General features: G+C 39.2%; 3 protein-coding genes across 7 annotated transcripts in view; 2 read left to right on the top strand and 1 right to left on the bottom strand.

Moving 5' to 3' along the window:
• Window positions 1–3,979, top strand: part of LOC146579556 (uncharacterized) — a 38,261-nt gene extending 34,282 nt beyond the window's left edge. For both annotated transcript variants that reach the window (XM_085263400.1, XM_085263395.1), the window contains exons 26-31: window positions 38–98; window positions 749–862; window positions 945–1,223; window positions 1,553–1,669; window positions 1,771–1,892; window positions 1,972–3,979. In XM_085263400.1, the coding sequence (XP_085119526.1) occupies window positions 38–98; window positions 749–862; window positions 945–1,223; window positions 1,553–1,669; window positions 1,771–1,892; window positions 1,972–2,046 (768 nt within the window). In that variant the 3' untranslated portion in view covers window positions 2,047–3,979. The remainder of the gene's footprint in view (window positions 1–37; window positions 99–748; window positions 863–944; window positions 1,224–1,552; window positions 1,670–1,770; window positions 1,893–1,971) is intronic.
• Window positions 3,980–5,632: 1,653 nt separating this feature from the next.
• On the bottom strand, window positions 5,633–10,339 carry LOC146579555 (uncharacterized). The gene is made up of 5 exons (XM_085267979.1): window positions 10,110–10,339; window positions 9,237–10,008; window positions 6,325–6,623; window positions 6,042–6,210; window positions 5,633–5,790 (listed from the first exon to the last, which is right to left on the bottom strand). The coding sequence occupies exons 1-5, from the start codon at window positions 10,318–10,320 to the stop codon at window positions 5,664–5,666; spliced, it is 1,578 nt and encodes a 525-aa protein (XP_085124105.1). The 5' UTR covers window positions 10,321–10,339; the 3' UTR covers window positions 5,633–5,663.
• Window positions 10,340–16,445: 6,106 nt separating this feature from the next.
• LOC146579554 (uncharacterized) overlaps window positions 16,446–26,019 on the top strand; it is a 50,586-nt gene continuing 41,012 nt past the window's right edge. For all 4 annotated transcript variants that reach the window (XM_085263360.1, XM_085263357.1, XM_085263364.1 and 1 more), the window contains exons 1-2: window positions 16,446–16,558; window positions 23,115–25,203. In XM_085263360.1, the coding sequence (XP_085119486.1) occupies window positions 23,482–25,203 (1,722 nt within the window). In that variant the 5' untranslated portion in view covers window positions 16,446–16,558; window positions 23,115–23,481. The remainder of the gene's footprint in view (window positions 16,559–23,114; window positions 25,204–26,019) is intronic.

Below are 26,019 nucleotides of genomic sequence, written 5' to 3'. Positions count from 1 at the left end.
AACTTTAATGCAAAATATTTTGCATGTCTTGTTGTAGGCTTTTGTGACTATAGATGAAGCAGGTGATGACGGGGAGGAGAAAGCAACTAAATATGAAGGTGAGAAAAGTTCAAGATCTGCTTACTGCAAACAGGATGATGGCACAGGTCTGCTATATTCTGTATTTAAATCCAGACTGCTTTTGCAGGGAAATTTCAAAAACTTCCAGATAGACACTTTGAATAACTGTTAATTATCTAAACACTGGGTTATTGTTGACATATTTATTAATGGAAAGTCATAGGCAATTAGCCCAAAAGGAAGACTAGATCTTCTTGAAGATCTTACTTTACTTTTGCATTTTAAGTCAGTTTAAAGAATTTACCAGATATGGAATAAATAAAGTATTGCTTATTCTTATTATTTTTCTTATTGCCATCTGCAATGTGAAACTAATGGAAGTAAATGAAGAAAAATGAGATTATAATAAAAGTAACTTGCAATTGAAATTCAGAGAACGTTTTGGGAGCTACGAAACATTTCTGTTTTTAGAGTTAATGTAAGTCAGAAACTTTCTTTCACTATACATAACAGTTTCAGCATAAAGTTAAACATTATTTTCACTGAAAATTAACAATAATTTGTTTACAGAAATAAAATAGTAGTCCCAGAGTAGTACTCTGTGGCACACCTATAGGACAGTGTTTTCTGTTATGAAAATAAAAGGTTTCAAGTTTAATTTGAGTCTTTATTTGATTTCATGCATTAGAGGAGAATGGGAGCTTTGTAACGGTTGATAAACTGTGGGAGATTGCTGAAAAAGAAAAAGTGGTAACAACCAGGACAAGCGGTCAAGCCAAGAAGAGAACAAGACAGACACATGGTAACACACAAACAACTACATCTGTTACATAGTCATGTCAGACCAACATGAAACTAAAGGAATTTATTGTTTTCTCCTGTAGTGAGAAAATCTACTAGATTGAAGCAAGAAAGCACAAAAGATGAGAGAACAGAATCACTGCCTCCCTCTTCACTTGATTCCTTATCACTTTTATCATCCCCGGACCAAGTGGTGTCTGGATTGTCAAGTGAAGGCCAAACAGAGATTTGGAAATTGGAGGAAGCAGATAGACAATCCAGTATGGAAACCACATCTGCTGGGAAGCAGTCCAGCTCTGACTATGCTGATAGCCAGAGACTAGGAGAGGAGAAGCAAGGACAGAGAAGGACCGCCCGTAAAGGTTCAAGGAACTGTTTTCGCTCACAATTCACACCGAGCTGATTTTAAATGCATCGTTCTAAAAATCAATTTTGAAGTCGATAAAATTATAAAGTTGCAGCTTTCCTGGTTGCCAGTATTTTTTTCTGTCATTATCAGAAGATTTGGAACAACTGAAATTTGTCATTTTTGTTTGGAAAAAAAAGTTAATACTTCAGTGTTACAGTACAAAGCAATTTTTTTTAATTAATACCTTTGAATTAGTTTCTGCAATAGCTGCAAAATAATTTGTTGACAGGTTTAAAGGATTTGTTGACAGTTTTTTTTTTTTTTTTTTTTTTCCTTCTTCAGCTTTTGGGAAACAAAGAAGTGATCTTGTCGAACCTGAAGCAAAGCGATCTCGCTCTCAGTCTCCTTGTGTCACTGATAACTTGGACCTGCCGCCTTTTAACCCCACCATCCCACTTGGTGAGAAACAAACACAAATAATAAATAAAATCTGTTTAGTTCCAGAGATTTACTCAGTTATTTTTTTGTAACGTTCTGTTCCTTTTTCTGTTCCTTATCAGGTCAAGAGCATGTTGTCCCTAAAACGGGGTATTTATGTAGCCTGTGCTCAGTTTTCTATGTAGCTGAGAGCACTGCCAAAGACCTACACTGTAGAAGCCAGAGACATTACAATAACCTGCAGGTATGCAAAAACACATACACAAAACTGAATGGATAAAAAGATGTTTTGCTTCCCTTTTATAACCTTTTTTTCTTTTCAGAAACATCACCAGACAGTTGGACAAACAGCTTCAAGAACATCAACAAGAAAGTCTCAAGACTCCTCTTCGGTCTAATTGTTAATGAGTAGTTGTTTAGCCCATGCTTAAATATGGCCGCTATCTCCTTTGACAGCTAGATTTTTGTTTACTTTGAGAAATAAAGGGCAAAATGATAAGAAGCCAAAGCTGTCAAGTAGGTAAATTGCGGAGTGACATCTTTGATTTGTTGGCACGGCGCTGCAGTTCTGACTGTTTACTTCAGATGTTCTTCTTTAGGCGCCTCAGTGTATAACAGTGTCGACAGTTTGACCATGAAGGATTTAGAGTTTACAATCAGTGAATGCCAAAAAAAATATTTCTGTTCCTAGTCTCGGGAAAACCTGGAAATAACACAGGCCTTAAACTTCTTTAAGCCATTTTGAATTTAACAGTAGATAATTGTGTCTATGGTAAATAACCTTGCCTATGTTTAAAACCATATTGTCATAAAAATATGGTTGCATGTGTGTGTGTTTATGGCCAGGAACCATGTATTCTAAATGAAAATAGGCCTACTTAAGAAAATAATAAGAGATATTTTTTTCCACTCTGGCTCAGCAAAATCTGATTATTATGCTGCACATGCTGATGAGAGACCAATGGACGAATGAGTGTTCAAAAGTTATTTTGGATTTATTTACAATGCTATACGTACAGTGTAAATATGAGCGCATTTAATAAAGATGTTTTCAGATGTGAGGAGGCCTCAGGGTTGACCGAGGACACGCTAGAGAGATTACATGCCTAGGGTGGCTGGTTCTGTTTCTATGCCAGTTATTTATATTTGGTCAAAAATAATTCTGATTGCTTTCATTGTATGACTATACCAGTAATAATAATTAGTATTAATTACAGACACTGTTATCTTTTAAATAATCATTTGGATTACAGTTTGAGCAAAGGCTCAAGCATATGTTACGAAATATGAAAATTATTTATGTTTGTAACATTAATAGCAATAGTAATCTGCCGTAAAAGGTTGATGGGCTATTGCCGACATGGACACACAACTTTGTGAATGTGATGACTTGAGAACGTGGTGACGTGAGGTCAATATTTTTTTCCTTCAGATGACATTAATGATATGTCATAATGTGATTTAAGAAAAAATACATCTTGCCAGTATTGTAATTTTTGCTGTTAATATTGCTTCTTACAGTAAATTAATTTTGGGGTCCATGTTTGTTAACTTTGTAATGTCTCTTAACTTGTTCAAAAGTGTTTGCGAAAAAGAAAAATTATTTGGGTTACACAATAATTAACATATAACAATAAGAAACAATAATTAACATGTCACTCATGTCAGTGCAGTGTTCTCCGCTTATGTTAGGCATGCAAGATTTAGTTCAAGGTCAACACCCCACACGTGTGAGTGTGAGTGAGTGAGCATGTGGGAAGAGAGAGTGTGTCTGTGTGTGGGAGGATGTTCTGTCAGAGTTCACTGTTAGATGATTTCTGAGCAGACTGGCTGGGTAATCTCAAGTTTTCCACTTTTCGAGTATAATTCTGTCATATTTGTGCTGGAAGAGGGAGCCATGTTGGAGATACTTTACAGCTTTTAATATCATTAAGCCACCAGGCTGCGGTCTCCCACTGAGGAAGTGGTGAGTAAACAAATGCATTTCAATTCCACGTGAGGATTCACATTTTGTGTTATGATACGGGTTGCAATGTGAGCCACGCCTTCATCCATCTGCCTTGTAGACTGCAACTTTTTAGACTGATTGTAGTGTAGTGTGTAGAAAAAAAGTATAGCATTTATTTGCATAAATGGGCTAAATACCTAATGGAAAACTTACAGAAATTATTATTTCTATTGGAGTAACAGAAATAATAAATATTTATGTTAAGTGTGTCTTTAGAAAAAGTTGGAATGTAATTTTTTTTTTTTGTTATGACATTTACTCAGGTGTTTCAAATGTAACAGAATGAAAATGCACTTGCACAATAAAATGTTATTTTTTTTCCATGTATCCATCGGGTTATTGCAGCACAGAGTAAGCTCTTCAGAATGACCTCATATGACAAAAGTAACTTCACCTTATTTGCTCATGCTTGACTCAATAAGTGACAGATTTGTGACTATCAAGAGGATAAAAAAAAGTAGCATGATTATGGTCAGTGGAAAATGTGCAGGTGTAGTTATTTATTGGCGTATTTATTTTATTTAATTATTTACTTAAGTATTTTGAGACTAAAAGAAAAATATTCCAAATGCCAGGAAAGAAAACAGCTTGTTAATCTGACTTTCTTTGACTGTTTAGGGCCTAATTCTCGTGTGTGTGTGTGTGTGTGTGTGTGTGTGTGTGTGTAACCTGGACAGTAACTGCCACATTCTTGGATTCATGTGTGTATGTTAGTTAATCACTAAATGGAAATGCTCATGCTCCTTATCTGCAAACAAGGAACTACGTTTACTTCGAGGTGTTTCATAAAGAAAGAGATTAAATTAGAAAAATCCAATAAAACTTTATTAATCCCTCAGGTGGGTTCCTCTGGGAAATTCTGTTTCCAGTAGCACAGCTCCAACAGAAGCTGCAAAAGGATGCAAGAATAGAAATATACCATATATACACATATATAAATACAGAGTATATAATAGCGATAAGTACACTGTAAAGAAAAAAGTGCTGTTTTTACAGGAAAACGCTGGCAGCTGGGGTTACCAGGGACTTCCTAAAAAAATACAGCAGCACAGTATATCGCATTACAGATGCAATATGTAAATTGATTTACAGTGAATGAAACTCACATTAAAACTGTTAAATCTACAGAAAAAAGTTAATTTCACACGTTGATGTTATATATAAATACACTATTTCCTGTATCTTTTACAAGTAATAAATGCTTATTGTGGATCCATAAATTGTAAAATTAACAGGGAAATATGGAACAAAAAACTAATTTAAAATGGTAGAACAACGGTGAAACTGTGCATATTAAATGGAGCTGCTCTGTATATTATACATAAAATCCATTACTATGCTGTATATTTTATGTTTTAATGTAAAATTTTAACCATAAACCAGCAAATTTGTTACTGCTACGCCTACACCCAAACATGCAAAAATACATCTTGAGAAAACACAAGAGTGGAAAATATCACTTTTGGGAAATTTATTTTGCAGCCAGATTAGCCAAATGACAGCAATTGGATGCATTTTTTCCAACTAACACAATATGCAAGGCACACAGCAACTACACAATTCAATCAAAATATCGGCTATAAAAGCTGTGGAACATTCCTGCAAAGCAAGAACCATGTTCATGAAACAAGCATTTGTTAGACCCTCCACCAGAAAAAGTTAAATAACCTGTTAAGACTTTAAAACAAAAAACACATATTGTGCCAAAAATGATCATAATCACCGTGCAACGCAACACGCACCCTGCTGTCACCACAACCATGGCCCTGGTAAGAAAACATCAGCAAAACCACGTGGTGAAACACACCTACACATGTGGTCTAGAAACACTGCAGTAGCAGCATGTTGTTTTTTTCTTTTCTTATGTAAATAAAGAACATTCCTACAAAGAAAGAACATCTTCATGAATTGGCTTCATGCATTCGACCAGTAAAAGGTTCCAGTACACACTGTGGAACAAAATTAACAAAGTAAAACTAACAGTCCACAGAGAGTCAAGATTTAGGCTTAGCGCCACTCGTGGTCGGCGAGATCCTGAATCAGGGTGAGGACTCGAGGGTTCACACTGAGACGACGCTTTGAGTTTTTGTTCTCTACTTTGGTTCCTTTTTCTGGGTTTATGGAGAAGAAACACCTGTAGAATAAAAATCATATAAAAGTTTATTAAGCATTTTTATAATTGATCAGTTAAAATACACGTACAAAGTAAAAATTAAGTATATACATATATACACACAGTCATGGCCATGACCACGTTCAAGAACGTGAAACCGGCTCCAAAGCCGACCGAGACTCAGAGCCAGACCTGGACTCGAACCACATCAAAGCCAGACTCCAGATCCCAGAGTCTCAGTTATGAGAAATAACAAAGCCATATTTGTTCACCTCTGAAGAAACTCTAAAGTGGAAGCCAGCTCAGATGGATAATGGATGTTGAAATTGTAGTAGCTCCCGAACATGAGGCACAGTGCAGAAATGAAGGAGGATATGTTTGTGCTGACGAGGTTCCGATCAATACTCAGCGTGTATCTTCTTGAGGAATAGCAGGACTGTCCTGTCAACAAATTATTTAACAGGTTATATCAATAAACACGGCAGTCACATGACATTCTATAAAAAGTGCACTTAAAAAAAAAGAGAGAGAGAAAGAGCTATGAAACAGACTTACCACACATGATAATAGTGGGTGTCAGAGACACTTGCTCCAGTTGTACCTCATCTGCCAGACATGTATCTTCAACACAGAGAAGCATGGACTCCTCCTTCTCTTCAAAGTAGCTGAGCAGAAGCAGGACCATCTCTTTCACATCATCTGAGCAGCCACTCTGCGGTCCCCGCATCCTCTGAAGCCTTGCATAAGTCTGAAGCAACACCTTGCTTTTGCTGACAGCAACTGTGGTCAAGTAGTCCATAAGTAGTCCATAAGCCAAATTTCGTGTGAATGTCTCTTTGAGGTCAATCCCAGTCCGGTTGTTCAGTGATGACGCGACGAATCCTACTTCCGGGTCTAAAGTAGTCTGCGTTTAATATGGCTTTTGTGTTGTTAACATGTTTAATGTTATGTATTTTCTTCTATTTGATCTCAAAAGCTCCTAAAACAGTCAGTGATCACCGTTGACCTCCCTCGGCTTTTATTACCGCTAATCATTTATTTAAGCTCAGTTTTTAAAACCTTAGGATGTAACTACAGCCCAGCCCATGCAGCAGTATATGAATGACTAACCTCATATTGTGGATGGATTATCTCAGTTGTTCTCCTGGCTGAAGTTTGGTCCTCTTACAGCATCCTGCCATGCGATTACATTTGTTTCTGACCACCGAGAAAACTCATGTTAACTTTTATCGAGTGGAAAAAAAAGTTAGCTTGTTTATATTATGCTAACATAGCTATGTCGCTAGCGGTCACGTAGCACATCATTATATACCAGCTAGCCCAACTTCAGTAACCCTACAAACGTCACTAGGGTTGCCAACTCCCTGAAAAATAAATAAGGGACACCTCGTGGCCAGGGCCGGGCGACCCAGTTGTCTTCACCCTTCCCAGTGTGGTGAATTTTCTAGCTCTTTTTTTGTGTGTGAAATTATTTTTTTAACCTTTTGACTTGAATTTGATTTAAGTAGATGTGTATTCTTTGTGATATGAACACATGTGAAACAAATGATCATTTAGCCATTTATTTTTAGCTCAAAATGACAACATTAACACAGTAAAACAGGTCTCTTTCTTAAACAGAAGCCTGTCATGCTTAACTTTTGAGAATATAAGTAAATCTTTCTTTAAAAGAACTTTGTCCTGCTTAACTTAAAATAATAGAAAACAATAGAAAGAAAAACATTCTTGTAACAGTGCACATTTAGTGCATTTAGTACAATTGGCTTCAGTTGAGGTATTATTTCAGCTTTTCTAATGCTAATCAGCTGCTCCTGTTTGTAAACCCGCTTGTTCCCATGATTACGCATCATAACTCATCATTATTCATCTATGTATTACTTTTATGTATTAGTCATCTATTTGTTGTAATCATGTTTATTACACAAAATAAATTATATTATCACACTTCTGGCCACATAGCGCTGATATTCACTGCACATGCCCATATTAACGTTTTCCAGCCAGGTGTTTTCCTTTTCCCATTCTTCCCTTTCTCTGAGGGGAACAAACATTGCTGCTCTAATGCTGGGCTTACACTGTGCGGTTTTAGGCCCATTTTGAGCCGATTTTTGAGTGATCGGACCGATTTTGGCCTTCATCGTGCATCGTGTAGTATACGTGGGGTAACGAGAAGTGATTAACACCTCACGACCAGCTCCCGATCATCAATCGCTCGTGAGGGTGTCACCACAGGCGCTCACACTGCTCACGCGCAAACGTAAACGTTGGTGAAAAAGATGGAGCAGCACGGCTGTGCAGCGTGTGATCTGGACACAAGCGATGGAGGCACAACTTGTAGAACTTTGGAAAGCTCATCCGAGCCTTTTCGATGTGGCATCACAAAATTATCACGACCACAACAACCGTGAAAATAGTTGGATTTACACTGCTGCTCAATCACAGCTGCCTGATCAATGTTTTTCATTAGCAATTTAGCAAAGTTGATGGTGGTGGTGTGTCTGTGTGAGTGTAAGACGGAGAGAGAGCGAGCGACAGATTTTCTGTTATAACCTTCATGTTATGGAGGCACAGTGTGAGCACTCAGGTCGCATCAGAGCATCGGGCGGTATAGTGTGAGACCCTGCATCGTGACCTATGAACTTCTAACCCCTGCGAGTCAATCGTACAGTTTGAGCAGGAGCTGAACAACGTGACTGTAAAAATCGCACAGTGTCTGTCCAGCTTTAGGTGTACTGTCGTCCGAGACTTGCACCGCAGTGTCGGCGTTTGTTTCCCTGTTGGCCATGCTTCTTGTTGTGGTCATCTGTTGTCTTCCGGTATTTTCTCCGTAAGCAACCTTTCCTGACCAATGAGATGAGCGGTAATCTGAATTGTCATACTCAAATTGTCATAAGTGTGCTGTCAGCTCATTGGTCACAAAGCAGGAGAGGGGCTGGGAATTATGTTTTCAAACAAAGCATTAATTCCATTAAAAGTTATAGACTACTTTTGATTCTCACTGTATTACGGGACAAAGTGCGTCCCTTATTAGCTCAATACGGGACGTGTGCTTTTGTTACGGGACGATTCCGTATTTTAAGGGACGGTTGGCAACCCTAAACGTCACTGCTGTTTAGTTTTCTGTCTTCATTTATGCTGGAAGTGATAAGAAAGCTGTACGTTTTAATTTGTTTCCAAAACCCCGCAGTCAGGACATGCTATATTGTATTTAGATAGAAGCTAGCGAGCTATCTCCCTGCTAACTTCTAACTCCGTTAAATGTCATAAATTCCGTTTTCATGGATGCCTGGGTGTTAAACTCAATTGTTACACCTGGTAGAGCAGAACGCTGATCATTTTATTAAAGATGAAAGACTTTAGACAGTTTTTCAACTCTCAGTAATGCCACAGTGATCGTTTGATATATGGACCTGCAGCGGAGTTTAGACCCAGACACGGCTAGTGACGTCAGACTGAACAACCGGGTAAGTTCCTTGAAGTGGACAGACATGCCAAGTTCATCAAACCAAAACGGCCACTCCTCCCTAAGGCATTTGATACTTTTCCCCTGATTGACATGTTGACGTTGTGTGTAGTAAGTGGACTTCATTAGACTTTTAACCTCTTCTGGATTGGCATCAGCTTGCTGGAACATCACCTTGAGTTTTTCCATCTTTTGCTGTTGGCTCTCTGGAGTTTCTTCAAGAGGCAGAAATTCTACATTCCATTTAATGCACCCGTATGTATCCTGCATGGCTGCTCTTTCTTCTAAAGGGATCTCGTCTGTGTGGTCTGAGTCAGTCTGATGTTTTCTTTTTCTTATTTTGGGTGTTGAAGTGCGCCTTACATTTTCAATTCTGTTCTGCAACTGTTTGACAAGTGAAAGGTAGCCTGCACCAACAATATCACCCTCTATTAAATCTTGCAGAGAATTGGGATATTTTGCCACCATTTTTTTTGCAACGTCAATTGAATGTTTTCTACCTACATGTGGGCATTTTTCCATCATCTCAGTCACAACAATCCGGACCATTTGCCTCCTCAGTTTTGGGCGAGGCCTTTTCCTCCTCTCAAGAAAATGCATCACTTCTGCAGGAAGTTTACTCCATGGAATTTCAAAGTTGTCATCCCATTGTGTGTCACATCCTGGGCTGCTGGAGGAGGTCAATGATAGACTTTGGGGTGAAAGTGAGAGCAATGACAGCGACTGGGTTGATGAGGCTTCCACAGATGATAGCGAGCTGTTCTCTGGAGTTTGGTCTTTAAATTACAAAACAAATACAATTATGATTCACACTGTATGTCTGTTCATGACCATCTCTGCTTTTGAGTTTGAATAGTTGTTTGTTGTTTTTACTTACATTTCTGTTTCCAAGCAGAAAGAAGCTTTCTTGCTTGTACAGGTCTTAATGCTGTCATCAAATCTGCCTCCGTTACGAAGCGTAGATCATCACTTGTCTCAACTCCAATGGACTGCAAGTGCTCCTCCAGGATGTTTTTGTTCACAGCTTGAAGTTCTGGTAGGACTTCCGTGATGGCGACATCTAGGAAGGTTCGCTCTGAGTCACTCATACTTGCACTGAAGAAGAAATGCCACATCCAAACAAAATAGAAAATCACATACAGTTCATACACTTGATGGAGCAGGGTATGGATCAGGTGACACTTATATTAATGTTAAACTATTTACAGTGAGAAGTGAGCTATTAGTTGGACATTATTTTGCCACAATACTATGCTTTAGTGGAATGATTCGGTATTCTTCAAGAATGTATGATACCAAAGGATAGAAATCAGGCAGGTCATTAATGTTGATACACTGTAACCCAAGACTGTCCTTTGTCACAGAATACAGATGGTATTCTGAGAGGAAGATGCCTTTGTGGATATCCATTAGAACATACACAGATGTGTCATTTTGAATCAAGATGAGTAGAAGTTCACCAAACTCCGTACACTCGTCATTTCTGTACACAAGAAACTGTCCCTTTTTATATGCAGTGCCCTTGTACTGAATGTCTGTGGTAACTGTGGTATTGCTTTCTGAAAAAGCTAACTCCCTGACCGCATGCTGAATAGTGTCACTGTAGAGGTTGGGATAAAACGCACAGCTCTCCTTGACTTGCAGCAGTTCACGGCATTCTTGCCCTGCTAAAAGATAAGCCTGATACATCTGATGACGTGTTGACAAAGTTTGACAAATATTTTTGAAGCTTTTCAAGTGTCTGGCACATCTTTTGAAGTAACTGTGTTTACATTCAAACCTAAGCGTCCATAACCTCATCAATGGACCAAATTTCAACAACAGTGCTGAATAATGGCGCAAATAGTGGTGCTTGGGTTTTAGTTGAATTCCAGGAAACAACATCTTTCTCATCTCCAAATATTCTTGGATCAAAATGTCAGCAAATGCTATCTGGGACAAGGAAATGCTCTGAGCACAAATAAGATCCACAATGTCTTTCAACTGGAGAGCTAACTGCCATACTTCATCCTCATGGTTTTGTACTTTGTCACCAATCAAAACTGGCAGCAATCTCAAAAGGTTCCAGTTTTGAACGGCTTGCCCTGATAATTTGGATCCGTCAGGTTTGACAGTACATGGCTTGGTAAGTGCTTCGGATCCTTTATATTTAAACTGTTTAATGCGTCTGTTTAACTCATTCACTGCCAGCCATTGGCAGTGAATGAGTTAAACCCATTGACTCATTCACTGCAATTGACGGCTATAGACGTCAATGGCAGTGAATGAGTTAAAAGGGAGTATGTGAACCATTTTTTATTTTTTATAATGTTCTTCAGGTACAGTGCTAGATCATATGACACAACTCCTTCAAAGAGGTCATGACCTAGACAAGGTGGGAGACCAGGCTGGGATACGTGAAAAGACTGAAGGGTATAGAGATTGACAGACCACGTGACTTTCGCGCATTGCATGCTGGGAACTCGTGGCAAAACAATCCAAGTACCGCATCAAATGCAAGCATTTGCAGCACCGCAAAACATTCATTCTTCGGTTCCAATAAATTCTTGCTTTTTCTTCGCCCCCAAATAGGTATGTACAAAACGAAGGAGAACCATGCCGGTCCGTACAAAGACAGACTTGATGAAAAGTCAAAGAAAAGATACGAGGAAAAAAATCAAACCAGTGAAAGGGTCAGACCCTTATGAGCACACAGAGTGGACAAAAGACGTTAGCGTGCTGCCCAACTTTCACCACGCTCATATTTATAATCATACGGTTCTTGGAGTGAGTGCATACACTCGTGAAGTTTAGTAACTTCAGGTCACTGCAACAAGCCCAGGTACAGTTTACCGACGAATGGGTACAGGACCTTGAAATGCACCGTGTAGAACGAAAGACCATCGTACCTATCATAAGTTTACCAGTCTCACAAATCGTCTTCATAAATACACATTCGTTAACCGTTTATTAATAGGACCTTTGAGCTCAAGGGTAATTAATTAGTAGTGGAAATAATTTCTGGTACGCGTTACAGAAATGTAGCAGTGACAATAGTACTGTATGTTGTAATCGCACTGGACAATTAGTGATACAAAACAACTGTTTTATCCTGTGAATAAAAGTATATGTTTTTGTCAATGTACCATGGTAATAACAGAAACGAAACACAATATTGTGTCAGGACAATTCACTATTTATGCACAATAAATAAAGGAGCATAGCGCGACCATTTCTGTTCAGCGCCAGACTTGCTTGTAACCTATATCACCAATTATGTTATGAAAATGACGTATTAACTACTACAAAACTCTGACCTTTGTGGAAATGCTTGGAGCAGACTAACCTGTGAGCTGGAGGGTTCTGGGACGTTATATTTGGTCTTTGGATGGCTGCAATCCAGGCCATCCGTCGCCACTTTGTTACTTCGGAAACATGGCTCGAACAATTTCTCTTCAACGACGTAATCCAATAAAAACGATCTCTTTACCCGTCGGCTTCCCATGGCTGTCATGCGACCGGCTATTGCAGTTAATAATACAACGGCTTCTTGACATTTTTGTGTTTCTTTTTATCGCTGTGTGACTGATTTCAATTGAAAGCCTGCGTTCGCTAGTACCTCTTGCCACAAGTTCCCAGAATCCTTTGCGGTTTTACCCCTGAATGACGTCACATTTTCAATCTCTATATAATATGCATGTTAAATTTTATATTTGGGGTGAAATATCAAGTCTTTTCAAGTAAACCGGTTCAAGTCCAATTCAAGTCCCAGGTCATTGGTGTAAAAGTCCAAGTCAAGTCACAAGTCTTAGAACATTTTTTCAAGTCAAGTCTAAAGTCATAAAATTAATGACTCGAGTCTGACTCGAGTCCAAGTCATGTGACTCGAGTCCACACCTCTGTTTCAAAGCCTTTACTTTAAAATATACGCCGTTCAATAGCTGAGCTTAATCTTACAGAGAATGATCAAAGCTCATGTAGAAACAAACAAACAAATGAACAAAAGATTTTCTCCTTCATTTCTGTCAAACAAAGCTGTATGACACGTTTCCAGTGGTTAGTATCATGGTTGCTAGGCAACCTGGGCAGCGCAACGCAGCCTTTTTTTTTTTTACTTTATTGACAAACAACAGTATCAGCGCAACGGAGGCTAGACCGTCCCATTTCACAAGCCTTGCACTTCCGGCCTTAGCGGTCTTTGAGTACGCGGCCCTTGAGGATCGTTGAGGCTGCGTACTTTAAGGCTGCAGACCCTGAATTGGGAGACAGCCTACACCTGTCGCTGTACCGATCGGGTTTCCGGTACGGATCGGGTAGTGACACCGCCACGTCCTTGAAATTCAGGGAAATGAAGGACGCATTTGAGGGCCGCATTTCGAGCAGCCTTCAAATTGGGACAGCCTTCGTCGCGTCGCTGTGACGTAATCGGTCTTAAAATGCGGCCTTTAAGGCTGCAGACCCTGAATTGGGATACAGCCATAGTCTATTCCTCGTCCACACGTAAACACAAAAAAAAGTTTTAAAAGATCTCAGTTTTCGGTGATTCGAACACGTGTGGACGAAACAGTTGCGTTTTCAAAAATACCCGTGTAGGTGCGGACGTAGTGTAAAAGAGTTAGTAGTTTATTTTATTACTCCCTGTAATTTATTGCAGATTACTCCTATTTGCTTAATTGTTTACTAAATGTTTGAGGTGTGAAATAAACCGCAATGGAGCAAAATATGGCTGTGTGTGGTTGGAGGATGTGTTTGGGCGTGGGCGCGTGCACGCGCTAGGAAGGGGGGGAGGCGAACATTTTTCTTGTAAAACAAAGGGGGGTGTAGATAACCTGCTGTTAGTTTGGTATTTTGTCCTAATCCGCTTGCCGTACCTCCGTGTAGGTGTGTGTGTGTTTTGAGTGGTATAGGCGCCATTCCGTTATTGAATCCAAGCATGTAAGTTCTCTGCTGCTGTGCTGGTTAATAAAACCACGTTAACTGAGATTACTGCTTCATCATTATCATACTGGTGAACATACAACATGGTGTCAGAAGTGGGATAGCCCGGCGAGGGAGGACGAGTCCTCATTCCTGCAGAATCGAAGGAGGATCCTGAGTGCCTCAAAAGGAAATTCAGAGAAACGTGCAGCCCTCAAACCAATGTCACGATGGAAAGACACAAGTTCAACACGCGGAATCAGAGGACTGGCGAGACTGTTGAATCCTATGTAAGTGATTTACGGATTAAAGCAAAAAGCTGCAGATTTGGTGATCTGAGTGAAGAACTAATAAGAGACAGACTAGTTTGTGGCATCAACAATGACAATTTAAGGAAAGTGCTACTGCGTGATAGTGATTTAACACTAGCAAAAGCCATATCTGTCTGCCAGATTCATGAAATGACTGAAGAGCATAATAAAACACTTGCTTTTCCTCAACAATCTGCATCAAATGTTGATGTGCTCCAGCCCACATTTACGAGAAAGCACAGAGGAGATAACAAGAAAATACAAGGAGACAGGTCTGAAACACAGCATGTCACTAACTGTACTAACTGTGGGGGTGCTCATGCTGCAAAAAAGAGCAAATGTCCAGCTTTTGGGCAGCAGTGTCATGCATGCAAAAAGTGGAATCACTTTAAGAAACGGTGCAGAGCTGTTCGGCCTACCCAAAACGTAGCAAGACACAGAAAGTCAGTTCATCATGTGGAACCAGACCAAGCTGATGACAGCGGAGACGACACATTCTACGTTGATGGTGTAAATCTGCAATATGCAATCCATGCGACTGATGTGCATGTGAAACACAAAGAGGAAGTTTTTGTCACCGTGCAGATTAATGGGATTCCTGTTGAAATGAAGGTGGACACAGGTGCTAAATGTAATGTGCTTCCCAAGAAAACGGTTAACATTATAAGAGCAGATAAACAAATGAAAGCACACCCCAAGTCCGTTAACCTAGTAGCATTTGGAGGCAGCAAGATTCAAACCTCAGGTGTAATTAAGCTGCAGTGTTTTCTGCATGGGCAGCCACATGTGCTATCATTCTTTGTTATTAATGAAGATGTTCAGCCAATACTTGGACTATGTGCATGCAGAGAAATGGGACTTGTATCATTCAGCAATGACGTCCACCAATTGAGCATGTCTGCAGATGACCTGTCACAACAGCTTATCACAGAATACAGCGACTTATTTTCTGATGAGCTTGGGAGGTTGCCAGTCACCTATCGCATGACACTGAACCCAGATGTGAAACCAGTTGTTCGCCCAGCACATCGCATCCCTTTGGCCATGAAAGACAGGGTCAAGGCAGAGCTGGTCAGGATGGAGAAATTAGGCGTCATTACTCCCGTCTCAGAGCCGACGGACTGGGTGTCTTCCATGGTAGCCACCAACAAGAAGGGCAAAGATGAAATCAGGATATGCATAAATCCTCGAGATTTAAACACTGCTCTGAAAAGACCACACCATCCCATGCGCACAGTAGAAGAAGTGGCTGCAATAATGTCAAACGCTACTGTGTTCTCTGTTTTGGATGCTAAGAACTCTTTTTGGCAGGTGTCATTGGATCAAAAATCATCCATGCTAACCACCTTCAGCACTTGTTTTGGTCGTTTCAGGTTCCTCAGAATGCCTTTTGGTCTTAACGCTGCCAGCGAGGTGTTTCAGAGAGCCATGGAGCAGATATTCGCTGGGTATCCATGTGCCATCATTGTTGATGATATACTCATCGGCGGAAGAACCATGAAAGAACATGACGACAACCTGAGAAAAGTCCTTGATCGTGCCAGAGAAGTAAACCTGCGACTAAACCCATTAAAGTGCAAATTCCGGCTGAATCAGGTCAGCGTATGTCACCTTTTATGCTGTGATTATTATTATTCAGTATGCATTAAACTTTATGTCCGGTTGGGGATGTACTAAAGAAGGGGGATGTAGATAACCTGCTGTTAGTTTGGTATTTTGTCCTAATCCGCTTGCCGTACCTCCGTGTAGGTGTGTGTGTGTTTTGAGTGGTATAGGCGCCATTCCGTTATTGCATGTAAGTTCTCTGCTGCTGTGCTGGTTAATAAAACCACGTTAACTGAGATTACTGCTTCATCATTATCATACTGGTGAACATACAACAGGGGGCCCAGCAAAAAAAGTTTGGGAACCACTGCTCTAAGCGATAGATTTGTGTGGAGAAAGCCAGATTTGAAGTTTATGCTTTTATTTTGAAGGGAGGTCTTATAAAGCGGAAGTCCGTTCCGCCTGCACGAGACGTCACACTAAACAGGGACAGTTTTTATTTGGACCCAAGATAAGAAAGCGGAGGACAACACAGACGCAATCAAAGCTGGTGGCTACGCATTTATTACGAACGGTATGTAACGGGAGCTCTTACTAAACACAGAGCGACATGTTTTTAATCTCAGTGGATGTGTGTACGCCGTTAGTCGTTTCAGGCTTAGCTAGAAGCTAACCTCAGTTAAGCTAGTAAAGGCAGCCTGTAAAAATTGCAGCAGCTACTGTTTGGAGAAACAGTTGGATAGCCGTGATGCCATGTTTCATGCAGAGGAGTGTGAGCTTGGGATAATACTTTTAGCATCCATATGAAAAAGATCTGTTTGTATCATAAATGCTGCAAAATGTGGGCCGCATGTGCATGTTCTCTTAGATGGTATACAGTTTAAAACACTTTTCTTTTCTTTGTTAAAAAAAAAAAACATAAGAAGAGACTTGTATAGATATACATATGTATATGAGTGTGTATACCTGTGTACAGGCAAAGCAAAGGCCTAATTGCAAACAGGGGATTCCCAGGATTTTTAAAATGGGGTGGCACAGACCTCCCCTAAACCTAACCTAACAGCATGACAAGGTTTTAGTAATAAAAAACACTTTGTTAGGTTTAATTGTTTAAAAAAGCACCTGGTCAGGTTTTGATAACCAAAATAGCAAGTGATGTACAGATGGCAATTTTTTCTTTATGATTATGATCATCATAATCATAAAGGTTTTTTTCTTTCTTTTCTTTTTTTTTTTTTTTTTTACTGAGAACTGTAGTTGACAGGATATTTGACAGGGAGAATCAACTTTTCTTTAATGCAAAAAAATTTCATAGTGCATTAAGGAAATCTGATCACTTATTTTACTAAGTTACAGGGTCCTATTTCCCTGTGCACTGCTAAAAGAAAGAGATACAGATATTTAAATGAAGATTAGCTTGTGTACACCCACTTTTTACCACACATTTTGAAACATTTTGAAAATGTAGGTGTGTGGAAACGATTGAGCAGTAGCAATTAATGAGTAATTACTCTAACTTATAATTTTAACAGATAACCTTTCTCTTATTAGTCACCTTGGCCAATGTGTGATGTAGAGGAATAAGAGTATAGCTTGAAGAAACTTTAATTAACTCCTATTTAACATGTTAGCAATGATATTCTGCACTGAGAAGAGTCATGAATGCAGAACCATTAGCGCTTACTGGGTTTGATAACACAGGCAAGTTCCGCATGTAAGTTAACAGACTTTTCATTTTACAACTGCAATCTAAAGGTCTTATTCAACTTACTTTTGGCTCAGTAATATTCTTTCATCTGTAACGTAGATTAGAGCTGGGCGATATGAGATTTTTTCATATCACGATATGTTTTTTTCATTTCAGGCGATAACGATATCTATCACGATATAAGCCAAATAACTATATTTGTAAGATTTAAATGTGCCGTTGCTCACAAGTAAAATGTGAAAGAATCAGCAGCTTGTTTTTATTTAAATATTTATTTCCCATAATAAGTTCAACAGGGTAGATGTACTTAAGGAACATGAGTTTTTCAGATAAATAAAGGCAAATATTGCAAACTACACAAAAGGCAGCCGCTAAAGCGTTTAAGTTTCAAAATAGAACAAACAAAACAGACTAAATTGTCAATTCCACTTAGAAACAAAATATTAATTCTAAAAATAAATCTTAGTTTGTTTTACAGAAGAACAGACAAAACTGACTAACTTTTGTCAATATCAAATAAACTGAGAACTAAAAGGAAATTCTCAATCTCTCCTTGTTGTATAGCTTAGCTTTTCAAACAGTTTTAACAGTTACTTTAGTCTGACAAAAGCCGAATGACGAATTAGCGCTTCCAGTCAGAGACTGAGGCTACGTCCACACGTACACGGGTATTTTTGAAAACGGAGATTTTCCGTTTTCGTTTTAAAAAATAATTCCGTCCACACATAAAGGCAGAAATGAAGGAAAACGCTGCTATGAACATGCCAAAGCAGCAGGTGGCGCTCGATTCCTAACTGTGCAGAAATGTTGGCCAATCAGAAGTCTAGAAGCCTCGGTGGGAAAAAGTAAACAAAGCTGGGGCATAGAAGCAGAACCGAGTCGTATGTGTGGAGGGACAGTAACTGTGTGTATATGTAAGCATTTAAACACTGCAGAGAGTAGAATTAACAGTAACAGTATTGTAGAAATTCATTTCACCGAAACAATAACGTGGCGCACAGTGTGACGCATGCACCAGTTTATTGTATTTCCAGACTTGCTTTCGGCACAATTTACAGTGCACGCTACTCTGTTTTTTGTCAGACTTGAAATAGCCGAAATACCTTCACACTACGGAACTTCTATGGCTCTTCCGTTTGACAATCTCTCCGGCATTGGAACCATCATCTGTTTTCTCTTCGGTCACGCTCGGTTGATTTTTCTAGTCGGCACACTCATTTCCTCCATTACGCGCTGGCTCCATTACCCGCTGGCTGCTTTCCAAACAAACACACGTGCGGCTTGGCACTTGTGCTGTACGTAACAAGTCACGCGACGTGACGCTGCGGCTGTGATTGGTTCGGCTCTGCGCTACTTAATTTGGATTGGCTGACCTTTTTTTTTTTTTTTTTTTTTTTTTTTTTTTTTTTTGAGGACAAGAGCGGCGAGGTCTATCGCGATAGCTTAATTTCTCTATCGAGTAAAAGTTATATCGCGATACATATCGTTATCGTTCTATCGCCCAGCTCTAACGTAGATGTATTGCAAAGACTTCTCAGAGTAGTCCCTGCACATAAATTCAATAATTTACATATAGAGAGTTGTTTTTCAAAGCAAATACATGTAATTTAATTTCAAAAATGGATAAATATCATGAAAATTTAATTCAGATGAAAAATAAATGAAGGGAGAGGTGGTGTAGTTAGAGAGACAATGCTGTCTGTTATTGAGTTGGGCTGTAGTTACGTGGATTTGTATGCCTCAGCACACCTGGACCATCATGGGCCACCAAACCCGAGCTCAAGCGAACTGCTAAAAAACCCCACTGAGCGATCCAGAGAGAAAAGCAGCTGCAGGCAGCCTTTAGCTCCTCTAGGTCAGCTGCAGATACTGTGTTTTACTTCTTCTTGATTTGGAAAACAGACTAAAGTGCTACATTGTGAAAAACTGAATTGAAACATGATGTACATAGTGCTGAGTTATGCAGAACTGAATTTTAGAAGACACAACGATAAGGAATGGGTTAATATTTTGTTTAATTATTAAACCAAAAACTTGTTAGGAAATATGGCTTTTTGAAAAGGTCACTTAGATGCAGCTTTGTGTCTCTATAGTTTACATTTTGAGTAAAGGTGTTATTTTGTCCTATGAAAAAGTTTGTTTGGACACAGTTTAATTTTTTTTATTTTTGGCAGCAGGAAGCTGGATCGAGTCTGTGGGCTGTATTTCACACTCTGTGCTCTAGTTTCAAGTTATTGACTTGAGGCACTTTTAGTCTAGAGTTGTATTTCCTGCATTTCTAAGAATCATTTAATTTTAGAAGTTGTGCATGATGTGTAGTATACGAGCACAAAATGTTAAGATGTTAAATACTTGCTAGATAATATCTGGTAATGTTATTTTGTAGCTTTTGTACTACTAGTATTATTGCTGTTGTTTTTGTTTGTTTGTTGTTGTTGTTTTTTACTGCTCCTGAAACGTCTTGTGAAATTGTTCAAGTCCTCTATCTTGTAGGCTGTCTGGAAGCATTTTTGTTCTATCCCAGACACACACATTCATTTTTATTTATTTTTAACCATTTTTAATATCCTCATTCAAATATATAATTTTTCATGAAGTTGGTAATCTCATCTCTCATCGAATGGATACTGGGACATTTTCCTGCACCAAAAACTTCACGGAGAGGAGTTTGGACATGGACATGTTTTACCACACCACAAAGTAAAGCTGGATTTACGGTCTGTCCGTACTGCATGTCAGATACCAGATTGGTTTGGCTTTCTCAGGCTGCAAGACAATGTCATCTGATGAAAATATGTGGACTGACTGAAGATGAGCCAAAAGCATGTTTTTTTTTTTTGTTGTTTTTTTTTCTTGCTAACCTTAATATTTTTTTTTGTTTTTATTTTAATTTTTTTTGCATTACCACTTGCATTGCCTACCAGATCAACAAGGAGTGTATCGTTTGTTTTTCTTTGAGAAGTAATGTCTGGATATAATTTTTATTGAAGATATACTTTTGCAATCTTTTTGGATAATACAGTCAAAGGTTGGGTAATGTTTTCAAATTTTCTAAATGGCATCAGCATTTAAATACCTGAATGTTGATACACAACTTAGATTATAAGTGTACATACATTCATGGACATAAATGTCAAATCAATATAACGCTGTCAGTAATTTATGAGAAATGTAATTTTTTTCTGGGGCTGAATGGCTGCATAACGTATATTAGGGCTGCTCAATTAATTGAATTTTAATCTCGATTACGATCTAGGGTTTCAACGATCATTAAAAATGACTGAGCCGATTATTAGCCCCTCCCTCGTGCTTTACTCTCGCGCTGCTCCGTGTGGCAAACCGATCGCACCTCTCTGCATTTCGAACACGTGTCACAACAATTAAGAGCAGCGGTCTCCAACCTTTTTTGCGCCACGGACCGGTTTATGCCCGACAATATTTTCATGGACCGGCCTTTAAGGTATAGCGGATAAATACAACAAAATAAAACTAGTACCGGTACCGAAAAAAAGGAAATTTATTCATAACACACGTGAAAAGACCAAGGAAAACAGAGTAAATGATTAAAAACGATAACAAAATAACGCTGAAAACCGGTTAAAAACCCTGAAAACTATACATTTCACACCTGAGCCTCAACTCTCGCGGCCCGGTACCAAACGACTCACGAACCGGTACCGGTCCGAGGCCCGGGGATTGGGGACCGCTGATTAAGCGGACCCGAGGGAAGCTCTGAAAGCTAAGCAGAAGTTATTTGGAGAGGAGAGTGACTGCTGTTGGTTGAAAAGAGAGGTAAAAAAAACTTCAGTGGTGTGGAAACGTTATGGGTTCACGGAGTCAGATGTGGATCAAGTAGACATAGTGTGTAAACTTTGCTACATTGTCGTAGCTGCACCACAGAGCAACACTGCAAAGTTCAATAAACATAGATGTTTACATTTTTCATTTATTTTTTATATTGCAAACATTTGCACTGTTATCAGTATTTGCACACTATTTTATATTATTTTTTTGACAGTCTTTAAAGTCATTATTCAATACATTGTTATTGTTAAATAAATATCGTCAAATAATCGAGATCTCAATTTCAGTGAAAATAATCGTGATTATCATTTTTGCCATAATCGAGCAGCCCTAACGTATATCTTTCATAGTAAAACAGTCAAGAATTTGGTGCCAAATATTTTGTCTATATTTGGGGTTTTCTGAAATGTGACCGTATACCTGCTTACATTTTAGTAGCAGTGAAAGTTTGAAAAATTCTGAACTTGTCAAGGCCAAGGTTATAATTGTGTCAGAAAGGTTTGGTTCACAGCACTCATTGGTAGAAGCTAATACACAGTAAAATGGGGGATTCCCAGGACATCACTGGAGATCTGAAGAGGATTATAGGAGTACACAAGTGAGAAATGTGTCTGAGCCCTTTCTAAACCATTGCAGATTCTGGCATCATCAGATGGAATGGAATAGAATAGATTCAATTATATAAGTCATTGGGAACTGTACATACTTTGTTAAGATTTGAAAAAGACCCGAAGGACACCATAAAAAGTTGGTTTGAAGAGTCAAAAACCACCAAAGCACAGCTCTGCCATGGATTGGGAGCTGACAGAAGATCATTGCTGAGCAAGTTTTACATCACCATTGACCGAGAGGCTGCGTCTGAAGAGAAAAACCACTGCAACAAAATCAATACTTTTAAAATCAGTTAATGTTGATAACCTACCAAAAGGACAAAGAAGACTTTGAGAGATTTTTTTTATGAACAAGCATTGAGCTGTTGCTGCCAGTGAAGCTGGTACATCGAATTAGAGTGGATATAATAATGAAAGAAACAGACTACTGAAGAATTCTTTAGCAACTCCCCAAACCATTGTGCAAAGTTTCGACAAAATCAGATATGTCAATAGGGCTAGTTTTGGAACAGGCTAGCTACTAAGCTTTTGGAATGGCCTTTTCAAAGTCCTGAGCTTCAGCTGATAACAAATTATGTGGACTATACTTGAAAGTCAGATTTTTGCCAGGGAAGAAATTATTTCAAACAAAGTGGTAAAATTTGCAAACAGAATGATACTACAAAAGCATAGGTGTTCTGAATGTATATGTAAGAAAACCTTATATGAATTCAATTTTGTGCACAGATAATTTTTTTTTACTCTTAAAAATGTACGTTGCACAGTCATTCTGCCCCAAAAAAGCTCAGTTCAAATTATTCAGTGATTTATAATGATGTTCTCTAAAGTACAAATTGGTTTTTAAATTTTTGTAGTCAATCTGCTGGTGGTAAATGAGTTTGCCTGCATTTTTTTTTCTGTTTTCTGACCTTGTTTTCTCTTTTTATCTGACCTTTGATGTTTGTGCTTCCTGTTTATTTCTAGTAGTAAAGATCCTGATATTGTAATGATAAATTTATATTTGGCAGGAAGCAACAGAGTGAACAAATCCAGACAAGACCTTCCAGATGGATTTCACCCATCCAGGAAGCTGAAGCCCACACCAGTTCAAAAACTTTTTTTTTTTAAATTTCTCAGTTTTGTAATTGCTATTGAAGATTTCCCTTCTCCCGCACCCAGGATCACCATCAAACCACATACTTGAAGTTCTCTAAAGGATCTCTCTACACACAAGACTTCGTGATTATGGTTGCCTGACTGAATGGTCACTTTGCATTTTGCACGAGCTCCACATTGACAATGACCTCCAGCATACCTACTTTGTAAAAAAAACAAAACAAAACACTCAAACACCCATTCCATTGACTGCTGTGGCCATCCTTGACTTTCTGAACCATGTCCCATCCCCTTCATAACCCCTATAATTTTGGGATAGAAAGTTCTGCGCAGTGTCGAAATGCGCTTAGCTCTTCTGGAGCATCCTCTGGAACTTCTGACACTACGTTGGGAACAATTCCTTCACTGCGTGCTTTTCCAGTGAGCTACACCCCCCCACAGAGTAGTTCTATTTTAGATGGAGGCATGAAGAGATCTACAGAAATGTATCTTGGTCAAGCCAGGACAGAGATGAGACAGCAGCCTGTTAACCAGGCCCCTTGCTTTACCAGCACTCAAGAAGACAAGTTTATTTCTTCAACTGCAACGGTTGCCTCCAGTCCAATGTGCTCAGCATCTCAAAGACACTCTGATTTTAAAAGTGGGCCTTGCTCCTTAGACTGGTCAACCTATAAGAAAGTCACTGAAAATGTTTCTTCTAGATTTTTTTCATCTACTTCACTGAGCTTCCAAGGCAGTGGTGAAAGAGAACAGGATATGCAGTCCATTCCAGGCTTAGGTGATTCTGACTATCGAATGCAAGAGAAACCTGTGCTCAATACTGATTCCAGTTACCCAAAGTACTCTTCACAAGAAGCTTCTAACATCCTTTTACGTTTTGGACTTGAAAAAGATGACTTGGAATATCTGATCTCCTACCCTGAAGACCAGATAACCCCTGGCAATCTGCCTTTTATCTTAAGGCAAATCCGCATGAAGAAGGCTGAGAATGTTAAACCTATTGTTCATTCAAAAGCCTGTCCTGAACCTCAACCCACCCCCAGCATGACCGTAATGGACAGGTTCAGAAGGGAAGGGATGCAACAGGGCGAATTGGCACAGATTATCAAACCAAGTAAAGTGATTGACTATGGACATACTAGCAAATACGCTGGAGGGTTTGGCAGTGATATAGGAAAGAGCAGTGAAAGTAGAGCTAACAGTAGTGAGAGTGGCAGTATGTTGCTCATGGACACTTGTGATGGTGACAATTGCAATAGAGAACCACTGCAAGAAGGTACGGCAGAGGTGAAAACCAGCACCTTGGTTTCTTCACATGACCACCGGGGTACTGTTTCCATTAATAGTTCAATGCAGAGCTATGAGCCTCCTCCAAGCAGGAATCTAACTCAACGATTGCTGACTCAGCCACACCAGGCATCTCAAGAAATCATCAGCTCTTTCTCTCTGCCAAAGAAAGACACAGACTTAAGACTTCTCAAATTCAAACCAGTTCCTTTGAAAGAACCAGAGCCAGATTGCCATTTGGCATTAAAAATCCAACCACCTCTCAGTCATATTGCACATGGTGTGCATCCTGATCAACCTGGGCTTGTGCTCATCGGCAAGAAGGATAACAGCTGCACCAAGGATCAAAGTAAAAGTCAACAACAAGTGCCAAAGGTTGCTAAACCCATAAACAATCAGAAGATGCACCAAAGGCAGATGCAGCAGGAGCTAAAGAAACAGGCGGAGCAGCAGCAGGACCAGAAACAACCACCAGTGCAAATGGGACAATGCCAGTCTGCAAAACCAGCTACTCCTCTAGCACCTCAGATAATTCCTAAACCAGTGAACTTCGTTTATATGCCGCTGCCACTTTCCAGCACGCAGTGTCGCGCAGACAGGGAGCTATCAAAGGTTCTGCCAGCGTTGGCCATGATGCAAGACTATGCTGCAGCCACACCACAAACCTTTCCACATACCTGTTCTCTGTGTTTGCAAAAATGTACTGGTATGAAGGTGAGTGGAAGACCGTACTCTCTTCTGTCTCCATTTAGAATATTACGGGTATTTATTTCTGTCTATCATTTTGGTTAATTTTAAAAAGAACCAAAAAACCAACATTAATTTGTGAAACAACCTCCTTGCTTCCAAACTTTACGACTGCTTTTTTAAATGTAAATTTCTGTAGCATATTCTTCTGATCTGTTATTTAAGTCTTTCCACCTTGGACAAATACAAGACTTATGAAGTAAATGATTTCTGTCATATTTCAGTCTAGAAGAAAATGACTGGGTGTGCATCAGTCTGCTCATATAGCTTACTAGAGCTGCCTCTTGAAAAAACTGGAACATTTTATAATGGTTCTCAAACAACATCTTTATTCATATATGTTGACATGTCAAAACATGTCACTTAGGGCACAAGGGAGATTGCCAGATGTTGTATTTATGGGGAAAATAGTTAAGATTGGATTATCCGAGCTGCGTTAGTCTCTGAAAGTAATTCATAGTTACCCTTTTTCTAATTTAATTTAACAATAATGGCAAATTGGAAGTTTCTGCCCAACAAAAAGAAAACGATAAGTGAAGATGAAGAGTCTGCAAATCTGAGGAACATGAGCATCAGAAAGATGACTTTTCCCCCTAATTCATATTTAGTTTACAGCCATCCACTTAAGAACAGTTACTGTCTTAAGAAGAGTAGCAGTCATCTTGCAGTGACAGTCATTGGTTGAGATTGTGAAGCAAAATTAAGATGTTCTATAGTATGCTGCAAAAGTCTTGAGCCCCTTGCATTTCCTTTCCAAGGATCCAGAGATGCAATTGTTATTGC

Source organism: Mchenga conophoros, linkage group LG3, assembly GCF_057382185.1.
Source record: "Mchenga conophoros isolate Kocher_MC1m ecotype Shallow Benthic linkage group LG3, M_conophoros_male_GT1.1, whole genome shotgun sequence".
Lineage (NCBI taxonomy): Eukaryota > Metazoa > Chordata > Actinopteri > Cichliformes > Cichlidae > Mchenga > Mchenga conophoros.
Note: the sequence above shows the minus strand (reverse complement) of the source record. Positions and strands in the feature narration are given on the sequence as shown.